The 23,577-nt window shown below is 47.8% G+C and overlaps 1 protein-coding gene across 5 annotated transcripts in view; it reads left to right on the forward strand.

Moving 5' to 3' along the window:
• The window catches only part of SFMBT2 (Scm like with four mbt domains 2), a 259,960-nt gene that overhangs the window by 224,974 nt on the left and 11,409 nt on the right, over positions 1-23,577 (forward strand). For all 5 annotated transcript variants that reach the window (XM_062210951.1, XM_062210948.1, XM_062210952.1 and 2 more), the window contains exons 17-20: positions 12,217-12,392; positions 15,354-15,520; positions 15,842-16,105; positions 16,703-16,834. In XM_062210951.1, coding sequence (XP_062066935.1) covers positions 12,217-12,392; positions 15,354-15,520; positions 15,842-16,105; positions 16,703-16,834 — 739 coding nt within the window. The remainder of the gene's footprint in view (positions 1-12,216; positions 12,393-15,353; positions 15,521-15,841; positions 16,106-16,702; positions 16,835-23,577) is intronic.

Here is a 23,577-nt window from a genome sequence, read left to right on the forward strand (position 1 = left end):
TGGTGCACAGGAGAGGAGAAGACGCCGGCTTCTTCCCACTTAACTGAAAGGCGAAAGTGCTTTCTGACATGAATAAATTAACGGGGCAGAGGGGAGGGCTGCGTGGAAGATTCGGTTGTCTTGGCTGGTTATGGGAGCTGGATAAACCCCAGAGTGTTGCCAGGAAGAGGGGGCACGAGGCTGTCCGTAGGGCAGTGTGATTGCTGTCACTTACGTCTGGGATTTCTGATTGGTTGTTTTCCAGCTCCAGAGACTAATTTACTTGACAGGATGAAGTACCTATGAAAAAGACTTGACTTGTAAATATAAAATTTCTTCTTATTTTGCCAACAACTGTGCCTTTTTATAATAAACTAGAAATCCTTGCAATGTTTTGAAAAGTTTTTTATTATAGTTACTGGCACTTTGTTACAATTTGTTATAATTATTGTCACTTTTTTGGAGGGCAGAGAGACCAGAGTCAGTGACAGACCAGTGGAGATTGCTCCTCCACCTGCTGGTTCATTCCCCAAAATGCCTACAACAACCAGGGTTAAGTCAGACCGAAGGCACAAGCCCAGAACTCAATCCCAGTCCATCTCCCACGTGGATGTCATGGACCCAAGCACTTGAACCATCACCTGCACTGCCTCCCAGGTGTGCATGAGTGGGGCGCTGTATCAGAAGCAGAAGAGCCAAACCTTGAAGGAGGCACTCTCATATGGGATTCAGGTATCCCGAGTGTCATCCTCACCACTGTGTCAGATGCCTACTCCTTTTATTGCAGTCTTTGAACATGGCAAGGCTCAACATCCATCATATTATCAATCTTGAACATGCATTGAAAAGCAAAAACGTTCTAGCTATAGTGCCAGAGGATAAAAAAGTGGATCCTAATGTAATATATTTCAGCTGTTCTGAAAGAAAAAGCTGCTTTCTCTCTGATGAATTTAAATATAGATACTAAATTAACTGACCTTATTTTGGACTTCAGGAGGAGGAATTCAGGTCATTACCTTCAAGGGATTTCAAAAAAAGAAACCTCTAACTGTGTATCTAGAGACATTTAAATATGTTTCTCCATATGCTATAGAATTTTCTGGAGGAAAAAAAATATTATATTAACTCTTCTTTGAATGTCTTGCTTTGTAATAATCCTTGTAAAATAAGGTGGAGGCTTAATAGATTTTCCAGTCTTTTGTTAACAGTTATTCAGAATATTTAAGGTGGAACTATTCTGGCACAATTCCATGTGAATTAGACTTCATAGTAACTTAGGCAGAAGCAAGGAGATAAAATCAAGTCTATCTTTAAGTAGAGTTGTGCTCATCTCTTTGGAAATACTTCGGCTTTTCATTTTCATAAGCAGTGGCTAATTATGTAAGTGCTTTTATGCATTTGATTTTTTTTTTTTAGCTTTTTACTCAAGCCTGTGTTTTATGAACAGTAAGATCTAATGTTTGACTATAAAGTGATTTATGTGAGAAGGGATTGCCAAACTCAGAGACTTTTCACTGAAAAGGATTTTGTTTGTTCATTTGTTAATTTTTGTTTACCTTGCTCAAATGGGCGCAGTTTGCTCTCCTGAAAACACATGCATGGAACTTTACAGTAAGCCAGCAGATGAGCCCATCTGATTGAAGAGAAGGCTGCCTCTCTCCTGTGTGAATTTAATTAAATTCATCAGTTTACGGCATGTGTTTCTGGCACAAATACAGACGAGCTAAGGATGCTCTGAATGAGAAGTGGTCTTTCCTAAAAGCAGCACACACAAATCATTTGTTGACAGAGTCCCTGTTATTTGAAATGCAGGAGGACGCAGGAAAAGAGAGAAAAAACATCTGAAACATCAAGTGCCATAAGACTTTAAAAACCAGTGAGCGAGCTGGGGCAGGCTTTTGACACCACTTGGGACAATCACATTCCATATCAGGGAGCCTGGGTTCAAGTCCCACCTCTGCTATTTCACCTTCCTGCTAATGCAGCACCATCACCCCCACCCGGAAGCAGCAGGCGATGACTTAAGTGATTGGGTCCCTCCCACCCCTGTGGGAACCCCAGATTGAATTCTGGGTTCCTGGCTTTGACCTTGTCCAGCCACAACTGCTGTGTGCATTTGGGAATTGAACCAATGGATGGGTGACCTCTCTCTCTCTCTGTCTCCCTTTAATCTCTGCCTTTCAAATGAATAAAAACCAAGCAAAATGTTTAAAATTTTTTTTAAAAAAATCAGTGAATCATTATATCAGACCTAGAAGCAAGAGCTTATTTTTTTTTTTTAATTATTTATTTTTTTGAAAGGCAGAATTACAGAGAGTGAGAGAGAGATCTTCCATCAGCTGGGGCACTCCACAAATGGCTGCAATGGTCAGGGCTAGGTCAAGCCAAAGCCAGGAGCCTGGAATTCCATCTGGGTCTTCCACATAAGTGGCAAGGGTCAAGTACTTGGGCCAACTTCTGTTGCCTTCCCAGGCACCTTAGCAGGGAGCTGGGTGGGAAATGGAGCAGCCAGGACTCATATCAGCACTGAGATGGGATGCTGGCACTGCAAGGAGGACTCAATCCGCTGCACCACAACGCTGGCCCTGGAAATTTGTTTTGATGAAAAGCAAGATCATGCCTGGGGTTGCTAATGAGAAGACTTGTTTTCTTATCATCTACAAAGCTTCCCTATCCCTGCAGGGTGTTCAGTATTTGCAGGTGGGAATTCGGCTTGAAGAACTGGACATTGTCTTCCACTGTCACACTCCTGTCGCTCTCTGACAAGATTTTGTGTAAAGGTCTCGGTATCATTTTGAAGACAAATGACACAACTTAGGCCAAATGGAAGCTATCTCATTGAACTATGCCATTCGTTATGAGCAGTTTGTTAAACCAGTGTTGGGTTTTTCTCCATGTATTTCTTTTGGACTCAAAATCTATTTTTGATTTTTCTTACCTCTAATTATAGCTCCATGTTTCCATCTTTCTTCACCCCTGATGGAAGCACTCACATGTGGAAATAAATCCCTACTTTCTGAATGAATTGGCAACTCATGCACACTTCCTTAATGTTAGTAAGGAGGAAAAACTTTTTCTCTACATGCTTATGTTCTGTGACTGGGGCCTTGCTTATGAAATCAACAGACGAGCAATCTAAAATGCCAGGGGTATTTCTGCATCCGAGGTGCATATGCCTGTGAGTGCTCAGTGATGGGTAACTCAAAGGGATGGTAAGAATTCGGGGTTTATATACCTAATCAGTAGAGAAAAGGGAGGGAGGAGAAAAGGATTCTGTGAGAAGAACTGAGATTTCTTTGGGAAAGATACATTGGTTTCCAGGAGAACGAATGGGAGATAAGAAGGTTTGTGATAATGTTTGTTTGTGTAGGCGTGAGTGGTGTTTCCGTCTTCTTCATGGCCAGGAGACTTCCCCAGAGAGGGGATTTATGGTAGGCTGCCTGTTGTCTTTCTCCTGGGAGTAGAAGCTGCCCCAAGAGGGAATTTATGCCGGGCCTCTTTGCTCAGAAGTCTCTGCTTTCATAGAGATAACGAGAGCTCCACGAAGGCTTCTTTGTGCATTTGTGGAGTTTCAGATGTCTGAAAATCATCTTGATTCCAATTATGGGGTTCTGGATGGGTCCCCATGTTGACAGCCAGGAAGAGCACCTCCCCCCCACCTCTACCCCCACTCCCCCGCCCCTGTTGCCCTCTGTGGGTCTGTGACTGCCTTTACCATTTCAAAGTGCACCCGTTCAGCATCTCCTTGTGCTCTCATCTGGTAGAAGATGACTTTGTTACTCTCCGAGGACTGCCTGAAATGAAAGCTCTTTCTGGACATCTTCCTTACACCTGTCCATCAGTTCCCACCCAGTGATCTTTTCCTTGCTGCTTCTATTTTCCTTCCTCCTTTCTGAGAGGATTTCTCAGCTCAGGGAGTTTCCCGTTGTGCGCTAGCTCGGCTGTCTTTTAATATTTTTCTCTTACATAGTTTCCGCAGGACTTGGCCATATGTGCTTCAAAAACTTGCTCTTGGTGTTTGCAGTAGCCTTGCTGGCCATGTGATAGATGATAGGAGTGTTCTCCCCTCGGCACTGCCACTGTCAGTGTAAAGTGAACGGCTTTATCCCGTGCTTTTTGGTTATTCTCTTCACGGATGTTGCCTACAAACACATGTCGTTAGTACACTGTCAGGCTTGTGTGGCTGGTAAAACTACAAAACAGATTCTTAGTTCCTCTGTGGGTGAAATAAAGAGCGAGGAGACGCTGATGGTGGCTTTGGGTCATCTCTCGGTTGTTCTGGGTGATGCTGAACGGGCCATTTGCTCCCCCATGTCTCCATGTTGGCCGTGTAGACCTCAAACCACTGTCCGTGCTGTCTTGGAAGATCATGTAGGATGTATGTGAGCCCTTTGACACAACCAGAATTGCGATTTTCCATAAATGCAGTTGTACCGTTAAATTCCAGAAATTTGGTCAATTCTTAGCTTCCTTTTCCTTTTTTTTTATAGACCAGTATCTTCATCTGTTCAGTATAGTATGTCTTTGAAAAAAAGAGTTGTTTGCCCCAATTTGCCAACCAGCTCCCAAATAATCCAGTTTATTGGTTCAGAATGGAGTTAGACATTCCAAAAAGTTTATGCTTCACATTTTGATAATAGCTGAAAGCGTATGTGTGTACTAAACAAGTACTGCTCAAAAATACACAGTTGATGGAAAGTATATTATATGGTAAGCCTAATATACTTTGAGTCATTCTTTAATTACATGGGTTTATAGCATGTTTTTTAAGTGTTTGTTTTGCAGCAGTCTCAAAAACATTGCAGGTCTGGAATAAAGGTACTGTTCTTTCTCGTGGTTGATTTGAGAGTAAGTTCTAGGCATGATGCTCCATCACCCCCAAGTTCTTGTGTGTTTTCGACAAATAAGGGTATATCCCTACTAATCACAATCAGAAAGTTAATACTGGCCACCCTGAAATCCTCAGATTCCACTCACCCGATAGTTCCCCCAATATCGGCATTTCTGGTAAACGCATCCTGGCCAGAACCATGTGTTGCGAGGCATCGCCATGTCTCATTATCTCTTTGCTCCAGAGGAAGTTGCCCAGGCTTTCCTGGGTGCTTGTGACCTTGGCACGCTTGAAAACCATGGTCCGTTTATTTTAAGAGTGCTACTTCGTTCTGGGTTTCTCTGAGGTTTCCTTATGGTTGGATTTAGAGTGTCCGTCTTCAGCGGGAGTATCACCAAAGAAGCATTTTCTCTTTACTGCCACCTACCTGGCGGCACACGGTTTCAGTTTATCTCCTCACTGATGCCGACTTTAGTTTCCTAATTAGGTGACGTCTGCCATGTTCTCCACGGGAGAGCTCGTTTGGTGGAGGCACTTGATGCTTGTAAAGATCCCTATATCACCAACCTTTCAGCTCATTCATTCCCTTACTTATATTGGTACAAATTGTTGGATTCCTGTGTTATTCGTGGGCCATCATGCATTCTGTCGTCTCTGATTTTGATGCATAGATTGTCCTGGGTTTGGTCGTGGGAGCCACTTCAAGCTGGCTGCTGCGTCCCTTCGACATCACCTCTGTCATTCTCTGATAGGCCTTTTTACCTTTTGCCCCAGTAAGAGGTTCTGGTCTGTTTTCTCCTGTCCCAACCACAGTCCTGGAATTCAGCCACTTCACCAAGTGGCTCTGATTTTTCCCTCTGGTTTTGTGCTGAGTTTATCTTTTTTTTTTTTTTTAGTGGAAACTAAGACCTGGCATTAGATGAGCTCACTGCTGGTAAGGTCACTGTTGCAGACTCTTTCAGTGGACAGAGTGAGACTGTCTACGTACGGGCATCTCCCTGTATGTACATCGACCCATGTGTGTGCCTATGCAGGCGTGTGTAAAACCATGTGACATTTGTGGTGTTTCTAACCTATTGGATCAAGAGTTCCCGACAACTCTTCCAATTCGGAGTGGCTAAGCATATCCAGCTTAGATCACGTTGTCTGTGCCATTTGGACACAGTAACACGCTTTTACTTACAAGTTCAACATCCAGGTTTTCGGATGCCAGCTAAGGGCCCACCTGCATGTAAGCTTTGCCTGCAACCTTTCTATGCACACTCATGGTCAAGTCTAGGCTCTGATCCCAGTGCCAGGCTTCAGCCCAGCCTGTTCCTGCCCTATGTTTGCAGCTCCTGCCTTTGGCAGTAGAAGCCTGGCTTAGGCTCTCCATCTTCAGTGTATTTATTTGATGAGGCCCCACTATCACCCCAGTATTCTGATTCCCTTGACTCCCCACTCTGTGCAGATGGGTGGTCCCCACATCCCCGCGTCACCACCATGCTGCCTTGCTTGCTTGGCCTATCTCAGGGTTGGTTCCTCTTAGATAGGTTTCTTTTCTTTTCTTTTTTTTTTTTTTTATTTTTGACAGGCAGAGTGGACAGTGAGAGAGCGAGACAGAGAGAAAGGTCTTCCTTTGCTGTTGGTTCACCCTCCAATGGCTGCCGCAGCTGGCGCACTGTGGCCGGCCCACCACGCTGATCTAAAGCCAGGAGCCAGGTGCTTCTCCTGGTCTTCCATGGGGTGCAGGGCCCAAGCGCTTGGGCCATTCTCCACTGCACTCCCAGGCCATAGCAGAGAGCTGGCCTGGAAGAGGGGCAACCGGGACATAATCCAGTGCCCCGACCGGGACTAGAACCCAGGGTGCCGGCGCCGCTAGGTGGAGGATTAGCCTGTTGAGCCATGGCGCCGGCCTCAGATAGGTTTCATTAGGGAGGGCCCTTGGTCCCAACAGTCCTGGAAGGCAGCCAAAGACAGCAGGATTTGGCAGATGCAGAGGTCTGATTGGCAGCTCTGGAGTTGGAAAGGCCTTCATGGTTGACCCAGGTTGGGCCCAAGTAGCCAGGCCTTTATAGTCACTTGCAGGATGGGGGCTGTCGTGGAGAGATGGGGGCAAAGCAGCTTTTTGAGGCTGAGGCAGATACCGCAGGGTTGGCAGCTGAAGGCTGTCTGTCTGTCTGCCTGCCTGCCTGCCTGCCTCCCTCCCAGCAGCTGGAACAGGGAACCTCTTCCCCAAGGGGCTCTCCTCCCACCCAGCCTGTGTGCCATCCTGGCTCAGTTCCACCCCACCGCTGCCATGGCTGCTACGTGGAATTTTGCAGAAATGGCCATCAAGGGAAAGGAGTGTAGTTCATTATTTCAAACGGTGCTGTAATTCCCGTTTTCATACTTTGGGATGGACTTGTCCTAACCGTGAAAGATTTCACTACAGCACCTGCTTCCGTGGAACCATCCCAAACTAGGGATTCAAATTAAAGTAAGAAGGTCATCCTTGTTCCCCTTTGCCACAGGAAACCTCCGCTTCTCCAAACCTCCCTCTGATGTGTCAGGGCACACGCGGGCTGCCTGGTCATTTGGAGCTGGGCGGACATAAATATCTTCTCTTTGAGCTCCTGATCTGCAGTTTGATGTCTGCCCAGGTTTTCATGTTTCTCCTGCTTTTTCATGTCTTGTTGTTTCATTTGTTCAGGGACTTTAAGAATCTTGGTATTGAGCTCTTTTAAGCAGAACCCCCTGGGATCATCAAAGATGTAAAGGATAAAACTGCAAGGGAAGGTGTACCCGGAAAGTGTTTTTATTTTACATTGCCGGTAACCTGAGGGATGGACTGTGTTCACCGTGTTGCAGTTTTTGTCAGGAAACAAAACAGAAGCAGTGAGTGGGAACCATCCAGAGGTGAATCCTGGAGGCCGTCCCCCGGGACACGGAGAGGGAAGTTGCTACACGTAGGGTCAATAGGGGTCTTAGAAAAACCCACAGTTGTACAAGACTGTAGGGTTTAAAGCATGCTCTTACCTACAAAGGATTGCTTTTTAGTTCTTACGACACAAAAAGTCAAGGTTGCCACATCAGAGAAATTGAAGAAAAAGGAGTACGAGGGGCTGAGATCTGAAAGACCAGTGGATATAAAGAGTGATTTTTCAAGTTACAGTCTAATGTGTTTGCTGTTGATACTTTAAAAGTGACATATTAGAGGAAAATATATTTTTCCAGTCCTTAGATATTTTTTCAAAAAATTGAAATAGACTCCATACCAATTTTTTTTTCTATGGATTTCTAATGCCCTATGATTTGTAAACCAGATTAGCTTTTGAACTTGGTATTTTATTTGCCAGTGACAAAAGTGATGGGCTCCCTGTTTTATACCCAAATTTGCACACACTGTTTGTCTGATGTTCCTGTTGGATTTCACGGTGGATTGTTGGACACCCGTGAGAGCATCTTCACCATTCTGTTAGGCAATGGCAACTTACCTTGCAAATTCATTCCTCTTCAAAAACTAACACCAGGCCAGTGCCGTGGCTCACTTGGCTAATCCTCCGCCTGCAGCGCCGGCATCCCGGGTTCTAGTCCTGGTTGGGATGCCAGGTACTAGTCCCAGTTGCTCCTCTTCCAGGCCAGCTCTCTGCTGTGGCCCGGGAGGGCAGCGGAGGATGGCTCAAGTGCTTGGGTCCCTCACCTGCATGGGAGACCAGGAGGAAGCACCTGGCTCCTGGCTTCGGATCGGTGCAGCGCGCCAGCCATAGCGGCCATTGGGGGGGTGAAGACTTTTCTCTCTGTCTCTCTCTTACTGTCTATTACTCTCTCTCTCTCTGTCTCTCTCTTTCACTGTCTAACTCTGCCTGTCAAAAAAAAAAAAAAAAAACCTAACACCAGTGTTACCTGCCAAGGTTACCGCTACCTATTGTTTTTATGCAAAATAAGTTATTGCCGGTTTCAACTTGCAAATCAAGAGCATACATTGAGAGGAGAGCTTCATAGGTACAGCTGGACTTTGGGTTTGCTTTAACGTAGTTGAGAGGCAGAGAGAGAAAGAGCGAGAGAATAAACTCCGACCCACTAGTTTACTTCCCACATGCCAGCAACTTCTGGGACCAGGCCAGGCCATAGGCTGGAGCCAGGAGCTCAAGTCTGAGTCTCTCTTGTGGGTGGTGGGGACCCAATTAACTTGAGCCTTCACCGCTGCCTCCCAGGCAGTGTTGGCCGGAAGGTGGGGTGAGGAGCCAGAACCAGGTATAAACACAGGCATTGTGTGACACAGGATGTGGGGGGCCTACATGGTGTCCTAATGGCTAGGGCGAATGCCTGTGCCAGTACTGCGGTTTTGGTGTGTTCACCTGTGAGCAGCCTCTGAGTTTCGTGAGATGTGAACCGAACAAAGACCTATGATCAATTGCCAGTTAAAAAGTTGACCATCGCTTTGCACCTGTGATATCCTTGAACCATGCACTGAAAGGTGGTTGAAACCAATTTCCAAGTGCTCATGTTTCAACCATCCATTATTCAGATCCAGTTCCTGTGAGTATTTGAGTAAAGGCACCAGGACCTATTTTCAAACCATCCAATCTGCTTTTTGCAGATCTAGTTCCAAGTTTTATATTGGTGATTTCATTGTGCTTTTTCTTGGATAGAACATTCTTTTTTTCCTCAAAAGTGCTGAGCGCCATATGACAATAGCTAAATTCTAGAAGCACTCTCACTTTAAATTCTTTGTCACATCAGTGGGTAGAGAGAACCAGGGAGATTTAATTTTCATTTTTCACTGAATAGTTTTGCTTCATGAAAGCAATATTGCCCTCTCTTCTGTTGCTGTGACTTCATGATTAATTAATATTTAAGTTTCATGGCAGTAAAGTAACCATTTCTGTAAGCAATATTCATTGTGTTTTTGGGATTCTCTTACCATAAAATCAGTTATTGTGGATAAGTAAAAAAACAAAACAAAACAAAAAAAAACATTGAATTTCCAGGTCTCATTTTTCCTGGCATAAGGAAAACAGATTTGGAGAAAACTTTGATACCCTTAGTATCCTACTACACTGGCCTCCCCCTAAGAGGAGAGAAAAAGCTCAGAAGGACGACCTCAGACAGTTAGTAGAACTTGTAACCAAGAGAGCTGCAGGTGCAGCAGCGGCAGCCATGACAGGCAGGAAGGGCAGCCTTGGATCCCCTGAGCTCTGACCGTTGTGGCCGTGGGCTCAGGCTGCCCTGACAGTACCGCAGGTGGGAGGTTTTAGCAACAGACACCCACATGTGTGTTTTCACAGTTGTGGAGGCTGCAGGCCCACGAGCAAGGGCCGGGGTGGTGTCTCCTGAGTCCCTGGCCTGTGGGTGACTGCCTTCTCCCTGTGTCCTGGCATGCCTCTGTCCCTGGGCTCACATCCCGGTGTCTCTTCCTCTTCTTCCAAGGCCACCAGTGCTCCTGGGCCAGAGCCCACCCTTAGGATGCCCTAGACCCTTCATTCCGTCTCTAATTGCAGTCACTGTGAACTGAGGGCTCCAGTGTATGAATCTGAGGGGACACAGTGTAGGGCATAGGAAGAGTGAAGGTCTCCTGTGTGAGGCCCCTTGGTCAGATATACTGCTTTGATGATTGGTTGGGGTTTTTTTAGTTAAGATTTATTTGTTTATTTGAAAGGCAGAGTTACAGACAGAGAGGGAGAGACAGAGAAAGAGGTCTTCCGTCCACTGGTTCATTCTCTAAATGGCTGCAGTGGCCAGAGCTGGGCTGATCTAATGCCAGGAGCCAGGAACTTCTTCCAGGTTTCCCATGTGGGTGCAGGGGCCCACACACTTGGACCATCTTCTAATGCTTTCCCAGGCCATAGCAGGGAGTTGGATAGGAAGTGGAGCAGCCGGGTCTCAAACTGGTGCCCATATAGGATGCTGGTGCTGCAGGTGGGGGCTTAACCTGCTACACCACAGTGCCAGGCCCCTGATGATCGGTTTTAACTAGAAATATGTATTTTATTATTCCTAATACACAAGTGAAAACTAGGACTTCTCAAAGACCATGGAGTAAGAAGTGATGGCCTCCATGACAATTGGTGTTCCCAGTGTCTGTTCTCTGGGTGTTGAGACCTCACCCACTGTCACGAGGTTAAGATTTGAGTCCCTGAGGAATTGCTGAAGAGGTGTGCATTCAGAAAGGATTGGGTTTAGTGCTTTGTAGAGAAGAAACTAACGCCACCGTGGGAGGGACAGGAGAGCAGATGGCTGCTGTGGAAGCAAGTTTTCATGCACAGAGCCACCCATCAGTGTCCCAACCTGGACAAGTGGAGAGGTTACTCAGATGGGCAGGGTGCGGAACATGGTGTCGCCATGTCACATTGCTCCTTTAATGATTGAGAAATGCAGAGACCTTTTTCTTTAAAAACAAAACAAAACAAAACATTTGTTTATATACTTGAAAGGCAGAATGACAGAGAAAGAGGGAAAGACGAGAGAGAGGAGAAAGATCTTCCATCTGCTGGTTCACTCCCCAGACGGCCACAATAGTCAGAGCTGGGCCAAAAGTTAGATGCCAGGAACTCCCCTGGGTCTACTAGGTGGGCGGCAGGGACCCAAGCACGTGGGCCATCATCTGCTGCTTTCCAGGGTGTGCTTTATCAACAAGCTTGGTTGGAAGCACACAACAGCAGAGTCTCAAACCAGGCACTCCTGTGAGCGTCTGCTGCAGTGGCTTAACCCACTGTGCCAGAAGCTTCTTCCTCGAATGGTTGATGGTTCACCCGAGGCCCATCAGGGTGTTGTCCCTGAAGCCACTTGCCAGCATCTGTGATGCCAGAGTTCTTACTCAGACTGCCTGTCTCCTGTGGCTGCTCTGTAGTCTGAGTTTTTGTTTTTGCTTCCTCTTTATAAAACTCATTGTGTTCTTCCCCGTTTAAATGTGACCTTGCTTACCCATCACCAGGTGCCATTTATGAAGAATGGCAGTTGTCCCCATTTCAACATCATATGCTGTCTTGACAAAGATATCTTTCCCATTGTCTGAATTTGTGTGGCTTTCAAAGCAGAATTATGATCCCATATGCACTCAGACTTTTCAAAAATGAAATATTACAGCCCCAGGAAAATGCCCATTATATTCTGTTAACGTCATCTGGAGAAGCATACCCATTAGGTATGCGCCATACGCTACTCCTCATTGGTATGAGTTATATAGAGCACAGTGAGAATATGCTAAATGGATGTCTTCATTCAGTGGATTCGGGCTTAGCACTGTTAGCACATATTTTGTGGGTAAGTGAGATCATTTTTTAAAATTAGTGTTGTGAAATCCTAAGGAAATAGAAAAACAAATGGAACTTCACATAGTAAGCTCTGCTGTTAGACACTGCAATGCTGCTTTCGGAATACTCTGTTCACCTTCGGTCACAGTACTAACGTGCTCTTCTCACTGCTTCCCCATCCTTGTTTTCTAGGTATAGAGGCAAAACGTACAGGGCCGTGGTAAAGATTGTGCGGACGTCCGACCAGGTGGCCAATTTCTGCCGCCGAGTTTGTGCCAAGCTAGAATGCTGTCCAAACTTGTTTAGCCCTGTGCTGGTTTCTGAAAACTGCCCCGAGAACTGCTCCATCCACACCAAAACCAAATACAGTGAGTACAAATCATGAAAAAATATATATACTGGATGAACATAGGCCTACACTGTAGCATGATGGATTTGGCTTGTGTCTTGCAACTTTCTGAACAATTTGGTGCAGTGGACAAGTTCTATAAGATTTGTTGCCTGGTACACTCAGAAGGCCCTGGGGGCGATTGAAAAACAGGAGGAGTTATCATTGTTAGGCCTTGGAAAATAGGAAAAAGCGTAAAGTGTTGTGAATTGTGGTGGATTGATTGATTCGGAAGCTGTGTGAGTGGAAGACATACATAATAAAACTGATGGTTGGTGATGGCTGGTAACCTCCTGGGTTACTTTCCCAGCCTCTGCACTGAGGCGTGGTGCTGACTCTTCCATGCCCTTCTTCACACAGGGGCTACATCCTTGTCACACTCGTATCTCCCCAGCTTAGACGCATTCCTTGTGCCTCTCGTGAGCAGAGTCCTCCAAGGACTCTGACGCTGCTCCCTGCCTTTGCTGTCCACCATGAGGCAAAGCCAAGTTCATACCTGCTAACACCTTTCTGACCTTCGGCCTTTATACTTGCCTCTTCCACCCCCAACCCCCTGCCCTAATCATGTTTGGTCACCTCTGTCTTGGGCTGGTGGCCTCTCCCAAGCCTCTTCCTCTGTTTGTTTTCCTGATATTCTTTTTCCACTGCGGGGCACCTACCCCAAGACACCCCCACCTCGGGTATCTTGGGCTCAGACCTTTCTCGGACCCACAACTCCCGAGCTTCTGCATCGCCCATACTGATTTCTAACCAAGCGGCAGTGACCTGGAAGTCAGTTCTGCCTGTTGGAGCTCCGTGCCGTGTGGATGTACCCTCCAAGCTGCAGTCCCTTGTGGTTGGTCACCTCGCGTTTGAGAATCAGGAGTCTCAAAGTCCTTGAGACACCATTTGGTGTGTGACGTGCCTTTTGCAATGTCTGTGGCCATGTTTCACCCCCGCTCCTGTGGAAGTGTGGCCACCCTGTCCCACACTGGGCCCCGTTTCAGCCTCAGCAGCCACAGGTGTGTTGGGGGAAGCACATCCCCTGCTTTTTGAGCAGCTTGTTTCCATGTCACCTTACCTTTGGCCCCAGAGGAATTCACTGCATAGCTGCTCTTGCATAATAATAATTTTTTAAAAATATAGACTTGGCTGAGGGTTACACTTGGCCTGAAATGTTGATCTTAGAACTGGGCTTCTGTGGACTTCTAGGACAGAGGGAGGAAGAAAGAAGGGGCAGAGTTAAACACAACTGAAATCCACTTAAAGATTTTTCTAGGCTTGGTATTATTATAAAGCTTCAGAACCCTAAGATCCCTTGGGCTCACTTACCATGAATATTACCGCAGTTTGAACCAAAGCTCCCCGGGAGGGTCACTGACAGTGTTTTGGTGGGATTGAGAGCAGTACAGTTAGGGCTCACCCGAGACTGTACAAGCGCACTGAAACCTCTGATTGCGATCGCCGAAGCCGGTCTGATCACCGGCATCCGCTCCTGGCTATCACAGCTGCTGGAGGTTTCGGGGTGTGAACAGGCACTCATTCATTTGTACCTCGAGATAACCACGAACCGCACCCCCCCCTCCCCGCCGCCACATTCATTCCATAATCTTTGTCCAGTTTGTGCTCATCAAAAGATTGAGGTCCCGCATTGGATGTGAGGTATTGTCCCAAGCTCTCCTGCAGTCAGCCCGAAGGTTGATGAGAGCGTTTGACTTTCCAGAACAGGTGCACTTTCTGTGGGTTTACAACGGTTCCTGTGGCGGCCGTCCTAAGGACCCACATGCCAGTGAGAAATGCAGGCCCCCGGGAAACCCACACTGGTGGTTCTGGTGGTCTCACTGTGCAGATGAGAAAACAGGCGTATGAAGATGAGGCAAGGCGCAAGGAAGCTGGGGGTGCAGCGGCACGGGGATGCTCTCGACCTCGCCGCGCTGGAAACCAGGACCTACGTGTCCCGGTGCTTTCTTTTGGCTGCCTCCATCCGTGCAGGCAGTTACCCAGTGGGACTCACAATTAGTGAGCCAGCCGCCTTGATCGTGATCCCGGCTGAATACTGCGGGCTCCTTAGTCGTGGTTTTAATTAGTTGACGGTGCACCTGATGTGTAAAATACATTAGTCGTTAATGTAAGTAGGTAAACAGTTTTCAGACTGATGTGTGAAGTGTTAATGTGTACATACGAGGATACTGCAACAGGTTCACGGAAAATTGAATTAAAAGATAAGCCTGTTTTGGTGCAAAATAATTCTGAAATCCGTGTTTACAAGGAGCCTTCATAAAATTCATGGAAGGTGCATTTTTTGGAAAAAAAAAGTCATGGTTTTCAAAATTTTGTGCCAAAATAAACTCATCTATTCGTCCATTTTTCTATAATTTTTTCAAATAGTGTTTCTTAAAGGTATGCAGGCAAGGGTGTTAGGTGATCTGCTTCAGAAGACAGGCTCCCGCTGTGGGCAGCCTTACTGTCTCTGGGGATACAACGATGATGAAAGACTCTGTCAGAAGTAGGATTCTAGGGGAGGGAGGCTGGGGGACAGCAAGCTAGGAGGTTAGGTCATACTTGTATTTGAGGCACATTTTCGGAGTAAGCCGATCCCTCTCCTTTTTTAAGATTTATTTATTTATTTACCTGAAAGAGTTGCAGAGAAAGAGAGAGATATCTTCCATCTGCTGGTTTACTCCCCAAGTGGCCAGGTGGCAGTAAGAGCCAGGGCTGAGCCAGGACAAAGCCAGGAGCCAGGAGCTTCATCCAGGTCTCCCATGTGGGTGGCCAGGGCCCCAGATACTTGGGCCATCTCCTGCTGCTTTTTCCAGGCCATTAGAAGGGAGCTGGGTGGGAAGAGGAGCAGCCAGGACACAAACCGGTGCCGTACAGGATGCCGGCGTCACGGGGGCCAGCTTTACCCACTACGCCACAACACCAGTCCTTAAAAAGTTTTTAATCATCTTTCCTTCTACAGCCTATTATTATGGAAAGAGAAAGAAGATCATTAAGCCCCCAATTGGGGAAAGCACCATTGAGAGCGGCCACCCTAAACCAGCCAGACGAAGAAAACGACGAAAATCCATTTTCGTGCAGAAGAAACGGAGATCTTCCGCCGTGGACTGCACAGCAGGTTCTGGGGAGGTAAGTTCTGCCCCAGAGCACCTTCCAGCCCTGGCTGGCAGGTGACCCTGCCTCACAGCAAGAGCTGCCTCAGGTTTGCTGCAAAATGGTCAGAAACGCAGACTAAGAAGCACCCCCCTGACTTGGTGGAGGCAGAATTAGCGTGCTCCCCTGAGAAAGGGACCCTCAGCGGTCCTGGTGCAGTGGGTTGCCCTGAGCCAGACTGGAAAGCAAACAGCCATCCCCAGGGGCCTGCGTGTGGCTGCTGTCGCCGGCCACCTGGGTGCCTCCGCCCAGTCCCTTTACGCCTACTGCCTTTGAACACATTTTCCTTCTTCCCAGGAGAGTGAAGAGGAGGATGCCGACGCCATGGACGATGACACCGCCAGTGAGGAGACTGGCTCCGAGCTCCGAGACGACCAGACGGACACCTCATCTGCAGAGGTGCCCTCGGCCCGACCCCGCAGGGCCGTCACCCTGCGGAACAGCTCAGAGCCTGCGCGCCGGCCTCCCGTGGAAAGAGCCCGAAGGGGCCGCCCAGCGCCAGCCACCTCCTCTGTGGAGGAAGGGGAGAAAGGCCTGCCTGCCGAGCCAGAGGGGGCAGAGGTAAAGCACGGGGAGTATCACTCCTGCAACACAGCTCAGAGCCGCGACTGGAGGGAACCAGCAGCAGCCTCAGGGCTGGAGGCAGGAATAGCATCTGCTTTTCCTGGTGGCTCTGACACCACCAGGGGTATCTTCTGTGTCTTCCTTCGCCCTCTGCCATGACAGGGACACCTCTGTGATGCTGTGAAATAATCAGTGGTTCAAGGCCTGCCCCCAGCCCGCAGGTTGCCTGTGACCTGCTGGAATGGTCATTGGCACTATCGTCACAGGTCAGCGGGGACAGCTGGGTCTCCCGTGTATACGCTGCCTGTGCCCCTTACCAGTTCTCTTCCCTCTGACCTGAGGTGCTTCCTGAATAAGCAGGCCCCAGAGTCCCTGGGCCAGGACTCAGAAACGGCTGCCCCTGTGGCCAAGTCATTACCGAGGAGAAGTGTAAGAAACTCCCTAGAGACTGGAAATTTCTGTGGTTTGTTCAGGTGCCCTGGGAGTTAGTTGCTCCCAGTCTAGGACACGGCTCAGGCCCAGAGAGTGTTACAAGGGAGCCTGCTGGCCATGTGTGGGTGCAGTGACTGTCACCTGCCTATGTTTCCTCTGCAGGAAACGAAACAAGAAGAGGAGGAGGAGAGACTCATTCTGGAAAGCAACCCGTTAGAGTGGACGGTCACGGACGTTGTGAGGTTCATTAAGCTCACGGATTGTGCCCCCTTGGCCAAGATATTTCAGGAACAGGTACAGTGGCTTGCTGTGCGTTGATTGTTCTGTGAGATGATTCCTCTTTCCCTACCTGGCTTCCTTGTGACTGCCAAGTAGGAAGTAGACATTCAAGTGCTGCTGACACCAAAATGAGGCTCTTGTTTTCACTGCTGGGAGACCAGACTCCCTGTGACGCCCCCACTGTGAGCCCCCAGGCAGGGAGGCGTGGGAGAGCCTTGTTCCTGCTCCTTGCTGGCCTCAGTGACACCACGGCAGGGGTTGGTGTTTCTCCACCAGGCTTTTGTGACATCAGCAAGACAGGACACGGGAGGGGATGGGGTAGAAGGCTGGGCTACACCCGTGATTTGCAGCAACCCCAGAGAAGGGATCTCTTCACTGCCCGGTGGGAGTGAAAGTCCCAGCCCTCCACTTGGCTTTCTGAGATGCCACCTTGTTGCAGGGTTTGGGGTGCCTGGCTGCACCCTGGCTGGGCTGGAAATCAGAGCTGCCTGCTGGGCCTTGGCTGGTGTGAGTCAGGCTGGGGCTGGTTTCTCTGGGGTATTTGGCTGCAGGAGAACTGTTGGTGTCTGCAAGGCTTGGGTCTTGCTAGCTCACCCTATGCTGGACCTACATGGAGAGGCAGGCCTTGGCAGGGGTGGTCTTGCCATCAGTGTCTGATGGCTGTCAGCTTCTCTGGCTCCAAGCCTTGGGCATAGGAGGCACCCAAATGGACAGCAACAGAACTAACCCGATGACACTGTCTCAGGTCCCAAGATCTCTGCCCCTCCACTCTCTCCTCTCCATCACTCAGAGGCATCTTCCGCTTCGTTTGTAGATGACTTCCAAGGTTATTTAGCCATGCTTAGTTGGAAAAAATAGGCAAAATGTGTCTGTCTGCATTTCTTTCTCCATAAAATATTTTAAATCCTATGGCATTGTGATGGATCAGTGCAGTCACAGTTGGTACAATTCATACCTTAAAGGAGTTTATGATCAGCAGATGGATCCACCATCATGAGCTAAGGCATAGGATGCATGACAATGGGATAAGAAACAGGAGAGAGATTTTATTTACATTTTCTCAAAACTTAGTATGTAAACAAATTGCTACTTCCTTCACACATATACCATTATTTAAAATTTATTTTATTTATTTGAAAGGCAGAATAACAGAGAGAGAGGGAGAAATATACATGTATATTATATACATTATATATTATGTGTGTGTATGTGTGTGTAAGAGAGAGAGAGAGAGAGATCAAACTTCCATCCACTGATTCACTCCCCAAATAGATGCAATGGCCAGGGCTGGGCCAGGCCAAAGCCAGGAGCCAGGAGCTTTCTCCGAGTCTCCCACATAGGTACAGGGGCCCGAGGACTTGAGTCATCTTTCCACTGCTTTTCCAGGCGCATTAGCAGGGAGCTGGATCAGAAGCAGAGCAGCCAGGACTCACACCAGTGTCCACATGGGATGCCAGCATTGCAGGTAGCAGCTTAATCTGTTATGCCACATAGCCAGCCCCCACACTTAACACCATATTGTATCTTTCTTCCCTTATTGTGTATGAAGATGTCAAGTTTCAGCTAGGGCTCTTGGTGTTCAGTTTCTCAAAATTTGTTGCGAAGTCCTATAGTATACATAGCTGTCTCTTTAAGACTTTGTGTTAAAAATACTTTTTTTGAAGTAATAAAGTCATTTTATTCAGTCTCATCTTAGATTATAGAAACTGATAGTCTCGAACGATTATATTTCAGGTGATAATAAAATCAGGATAATAAAATCTGATTTTCCACACATTCAGGGATTTTGAATTGTGAACATGCAAATTAATGCAGTTGTGGTCCACCCCCCTGGGAGAGTAGTTCTTTGAATATTCAAAGAACTCCCACCCTGTGTCCAGGAGGTGAAGTGGTTCCTCTGAGCAACCTCTGGACTCCTGCAGACACCTGAGAAAGTCATGCCATAGGGATGAACGAAGGCCAGAGGCCAAGGTCACCTCCTTGCTTTCTGACACTCACTGCACTCCCTCTCCAGGTAGCCAGGAAGAAGCTCAGTGAGACTTGAAGAACCTGAGCGATGAGCTCATGCCTTCAGGGAACTGTAAGAAGTGCAAGGGTTTAGGCAGCTGGGGCTTGCCAGTGAGCCACAGCTTCATCTTGAAAATAAAAATAAGTGGCAGGTGTTTGGTGCAGCCATTAAGACGCTGCTTGGGATCCCCACATCCCATACCGGAATTCCGAGGTTCGGGTCCTGACTCCACTTCCAACTCCAGCTTCCTGCTAATGCACACCCTGGGAGGCAGCAGGTGATGGGTTAAGCATCTGAGTCCCTGCCACCCACATAGGAAACCCAGGTTGGGTTCCCACCTCCTGGCTTTCGGCCTAGCCCCACCCTAGCTGCCGAAGGCATTTGGGGAGGGAACCTGCGGATGGAAGAAGCCTCGTATCTCTTGATTCATGTGTCCCTTCAGCATGTGCTGATTGAGTGGTGCCTGCCCGGTACCTTGTGTCCAAAATGTGGATGTGCCATTTTGCATTTTATATCAATCTACAATTTGTTTTTATTTTATTTTTGTTTTTAGGCTCAAAAACCCACTTTTAGCTAAGAAACATTTTTTTCAGCTGAGGCAAAACAAAGGACAGATTTTCTCACTTCTAGACTGCAAGTTAGGTGCAGGAGCTCAAGACCACTTGTGCTGTGCAAGGTTAGCAAGCTGAAGGAAGTGAAACAAAGGGAATGTGGGGGAAAGGCTGGGGAATTTGGGGAAATATTGCTTGTGTGAAGTCTTCCCTCTTGCACACCTAAGCCCGGTGGATAACAGTATTGTAGAACATTTCCTGAGTGCCCAAGCTACAATTTCTAAAACACACTATGTTACTGGCACATTCCCATTGGTCAGATCAATCAGTAGGTTGAGACCTCCCTCCAGGTGCCTCTTCCACAATCAGTGACAGCTTGGTCCTTCCTGCCTACTCATTTCTGTTATGAGAGAGAAAAAATAAGTAGTCTTTAATTGATAATAGCCTTATGCTATTTAATTCTGCATTTCACATTGGGCAATTTCACCTGTCGTAATAAAAAAGCATTACCTGCTGGGCTGTCTGAAGTGCATGGGCACTTGAGTCCTTTTCCCTTCCATCAGCCCTTTAATTACTAATTTTTACCAATTTGTTCCATCCTCGTTTAGCCCAAAGGGCAAGGCTCTGGATTGCTGAGGCCTCCAGGGGGTCACTGCAGGCATCCTCTGAGCTTTGACAAGAACCAGGAGTCTCCAGGCTTGCTCGGCAGAGAGTGAGAGCGATCACAGTGCACGGAACGCTAATAGCTGTGTGCATGGACGCCTCTGGGAATTCAGAGACTGTTATAATCACCGGGAGCATTTGCAAAAAATATTATAAACTTCCCATCACCGGCGTATATGCCTTTTATTTCTCAAATGTTATGGCAACTGCTTAAAAATATCTGTACACTATAATTTCATGCTGCAAACATGGGCACTATGCAGTAAAACCCCACACATCTGTACCTATACAAGCACAAAACTCCAAGGAACACTTTGCCTATCTGCTTCCACCTCTCTGAATCCGTCCGCTTATATGAGATAAGCAGGCTGCCCAAATTAGGGGTTGGCTTTGATTTTAAAACTTCAGGGCCTGCGCCGTGGCTCAACAGGCTAATCCTCTGCCTTGTGGCGCCGGCACACCGGGTTCTAGTCCCGGTTGGGGTGCCGGATTCTGTCCCGGTTGCCCCTCTTCCAGGCCAGCTCGCTGTTGTGGCCCAGGAAGGCAGTGGAGGATGGCCCAAGTGCTTGGGCCCTGCACCCGCATGGGAGACCAGGAGAAGCACCTGGCTCCTGGCTTCGGATCAGTGTGATGTGCCAGCCGCGGTGGCCATTGGAGGGTGAACCAACGGCAAAAAGGAAGACCTTTCTCTCTGTCCCTCTCTCTCACTATCCACTCTGCCTGTCAAAAAAAAAAAAAAGAAAAAGCCGGAAAAAAAAAAACAAAAAAAAAAAACCACCTTCAGGCTAGCTCCTGGATTTAGTTCAGATGCAGACTGTTCCCTCCACATTCTCTGCCAGACCTGGATACCTCCATGAAGGAACTACTCGCTCTCTGCTGAACTCACTATCAAAACAAGTTGAATTTTGCCATGTGCTAAGCGCAACTTCCATAGTGTGTATTTTAGCAGATTTCATGTCTTTGCAATTAATAGTCATATAGAGTAAAACTAAATTTTGTGTATCTTTAACATGAGAGTTGAGTCTCTAGCAATCCTGGATTGTATAGAATTATATTTCTAAAACATTAAGTCAGCTGTGAGGCCTGCTATGTTATCTGTGTAAACCTGGAAAAAAAACAATAACTTCCAAAGTAAAACTGAGCCAGCATAAATGGAGAGAGATGACAAGGTGGAATTCCTCCTTTGTTCCCTGTCTTGGACAGTGTCATGCTTGCTTTTCCTTTTGTCTGTCTCTCCGTGCCACCCCATGTGAGGTGCAGTGGATATGAGCAGGTGGGGCTCATATCCTCAGTCTGCAGTGTAAGTGAGCAGGTGGGGCGAGCTAGGTCTGTCGGCCGCCACGCCAGCCAGGGTCCCTTCAGGTCCCCCACTGTCCTTCCACACCAGTGACTGCCTGACAGGTTGTAACCCCAGCGCCATAGCAGATGCAGTGGAAGTCAGAGACTTCTTCTCAAAATGGCTGAGACCTAGGAGGCTGGCATTGTGACATAGAGGGTAGAGCTGCCACCTAGGACAGCAGCTTCCCAACAGGTGCTGGTTCATATCCAGGCTGCTCCACTTTTGATCCAGCTCCCTTCTGATGGCCTGGGAAAAGCAGCAGAAGATGGCCCAAATGTTTGGGCCTCTGCCACTCACATGGAAGAAGCTGACCCAGCTCTGGCCATCGTGGCCATCTGGGGAGTGAACCAGCAGATGAGATCTCTCTTTCTCTCATCCCACTTTCTCTATAACTCTGCTTTGTAAATAAATAAATAATTTTTCTAAAAAAAAAAGCCCCAGGCATTGTATTTTACATCCTTTAGGGAGGACAGAAAATGAGTTGAGAACTCAGAGATGGCAGTCAGAGACCCCTGGGTGGCTCAAATCCGGACAAGCTGCATGTTGTCCACTGCTGCTCTTAAGGTCTCAAGTCCGTTGTTGGTTAGTTCTTCTCTGATAAAAAGCTGGGTGGAGAGTCCCTGCGCTTAATCAGGTTAGTCTTAGAGGCCTCCCCCTCTCAGATCTGTACCTTCCTGTGAATAGGAATTTCTTGTCAAACAAAATGCAGCTCCTCTGTTCTTACTTCTTGGCCCCAGATGTTCAAGGGCTTCTGTGTGGGATGCAGTGGGACCCAGGAGGCAGGGGGTCAACCAGCTCTTTCAGGGAGAAGCTCAAAGGTGGGGATCCCGTGCGCTTCCGTTTCAGGTGCTCTGCAGTTGACATTCACACCACGGAGTGTGAGCTCCCCCCCACACCCACCCACTGCACCCTCCAACCTGAGACCCCTTTTAAACTCAAGGCTTTCACCTCCTGCTTGGTGAGCAGGAAGAAGTCTGGTGGGAGGGGTCCCAGGAGGGGTCCCGCCCATGCATTCCTTTCCTTGGGGAAATTCTGAAGCCAGGAGGAGAGATTGTGCTGGGGCCCGGGCTAGAAAGGGAGCCTGGTGTGACAGTGTCAGAGAAAATCCCACCGCAAGGCCCAAGGCCCGGTCATTGTGCTGATGGTCTCCTGTCACCGGAAGGGCTCTCAGTGTCACTCCCCTGTCCCCCAGGCCACAGGGGACAACAATATCTCCTGTGTTTCAGCGAGGGAATCAAAGAACACGGTGTGCCTTTGAAAAGTTCTGTCTTGAAGCTCCCCACTCTCTGAGGCAGGCTTATTGTGGGGTTAGTTTTCTTTTATTTAATTTTTTCCCCGCTCTCGTCATGGGGTCTCCTTTTGAAGTAGGCACTAAGCACAAGCTGGGCCGGGCTGGACTTGGGGAATGTGAAGGGTGACCTCACCGTAACCTAGTGTTGAGCTCATTAGTTCCCACCATTTGTTTGCTAACATCATTCTGCAGGGCTCAAGCTCAAGTTGGCAAGTCTCATCAGCTGCACACCTCATATAGGTTAAAAGCAAACAAGGAAAAGGATGCAGTGCATCTGGAAGATTGGAACGCACTTGCTTTTGTGGTTGTTAGCCTTCCTTAAACAATGCCATTCTCAATTCTTTCCTGAATGTGTATTTTAAAATTACTAACCAGGCTTCTGATGGGCATACCTCTGCCATGTGAACATGCTGGGTGCGCTGAGCCAGGTCTGTTTTATAATCCTTGTCCACGGGTTCCAAAAGAGAAAGCTCAAACGCATATATTGTAATAAAGTTCTCCACTCGGCCAACCCCAGTTTGAGGGGACATGGCTGGGGGGGGGGGGGGGGCTTCCAGGTATTCCAGGTGGAATTATCCTTGCTTTAAATGCTGCTTCCAGATCCCCCACCCTTGCCCTATTCTTTTTTTTTTTAATTTTAGCTCCCACATATAAGGTAGAACATAAAGTATTTCTTTTTTATTTTTTAAGATTTATTTATTTATTTGAAAGGCAGTTACAGAGAGGCAGAGACAGAGAGAAAGAGAGGTCTTCCATCTGCTGGTTCACTCCCCAAATGGCCACAACGGCCGGAGCTGCACCGATCTGAAGCCAGGAGCCAGGAGCTTCTTCAGGTCTCCCACGTGGGTGCAGGGGCCCAAGCACTTGGACCATCTTCTACTGCTTTCCCAGGCCATAGTAGAGAGC

Source organism: Lepus europaeus, chromosome 14, assembly GCF_033115175.1.
Source record: "Lepus europaeus isolate LE1 chromosome 14, mLepTim1.pri, whole genome shotgun sequence".
NCBI classification, from domain to species: domain Eukaryota; kingdom Metazoa; phylum Chordata; class Mammalia; order Lagomorpha; family Leporidae; genus Lepus; species Lepus europaeus.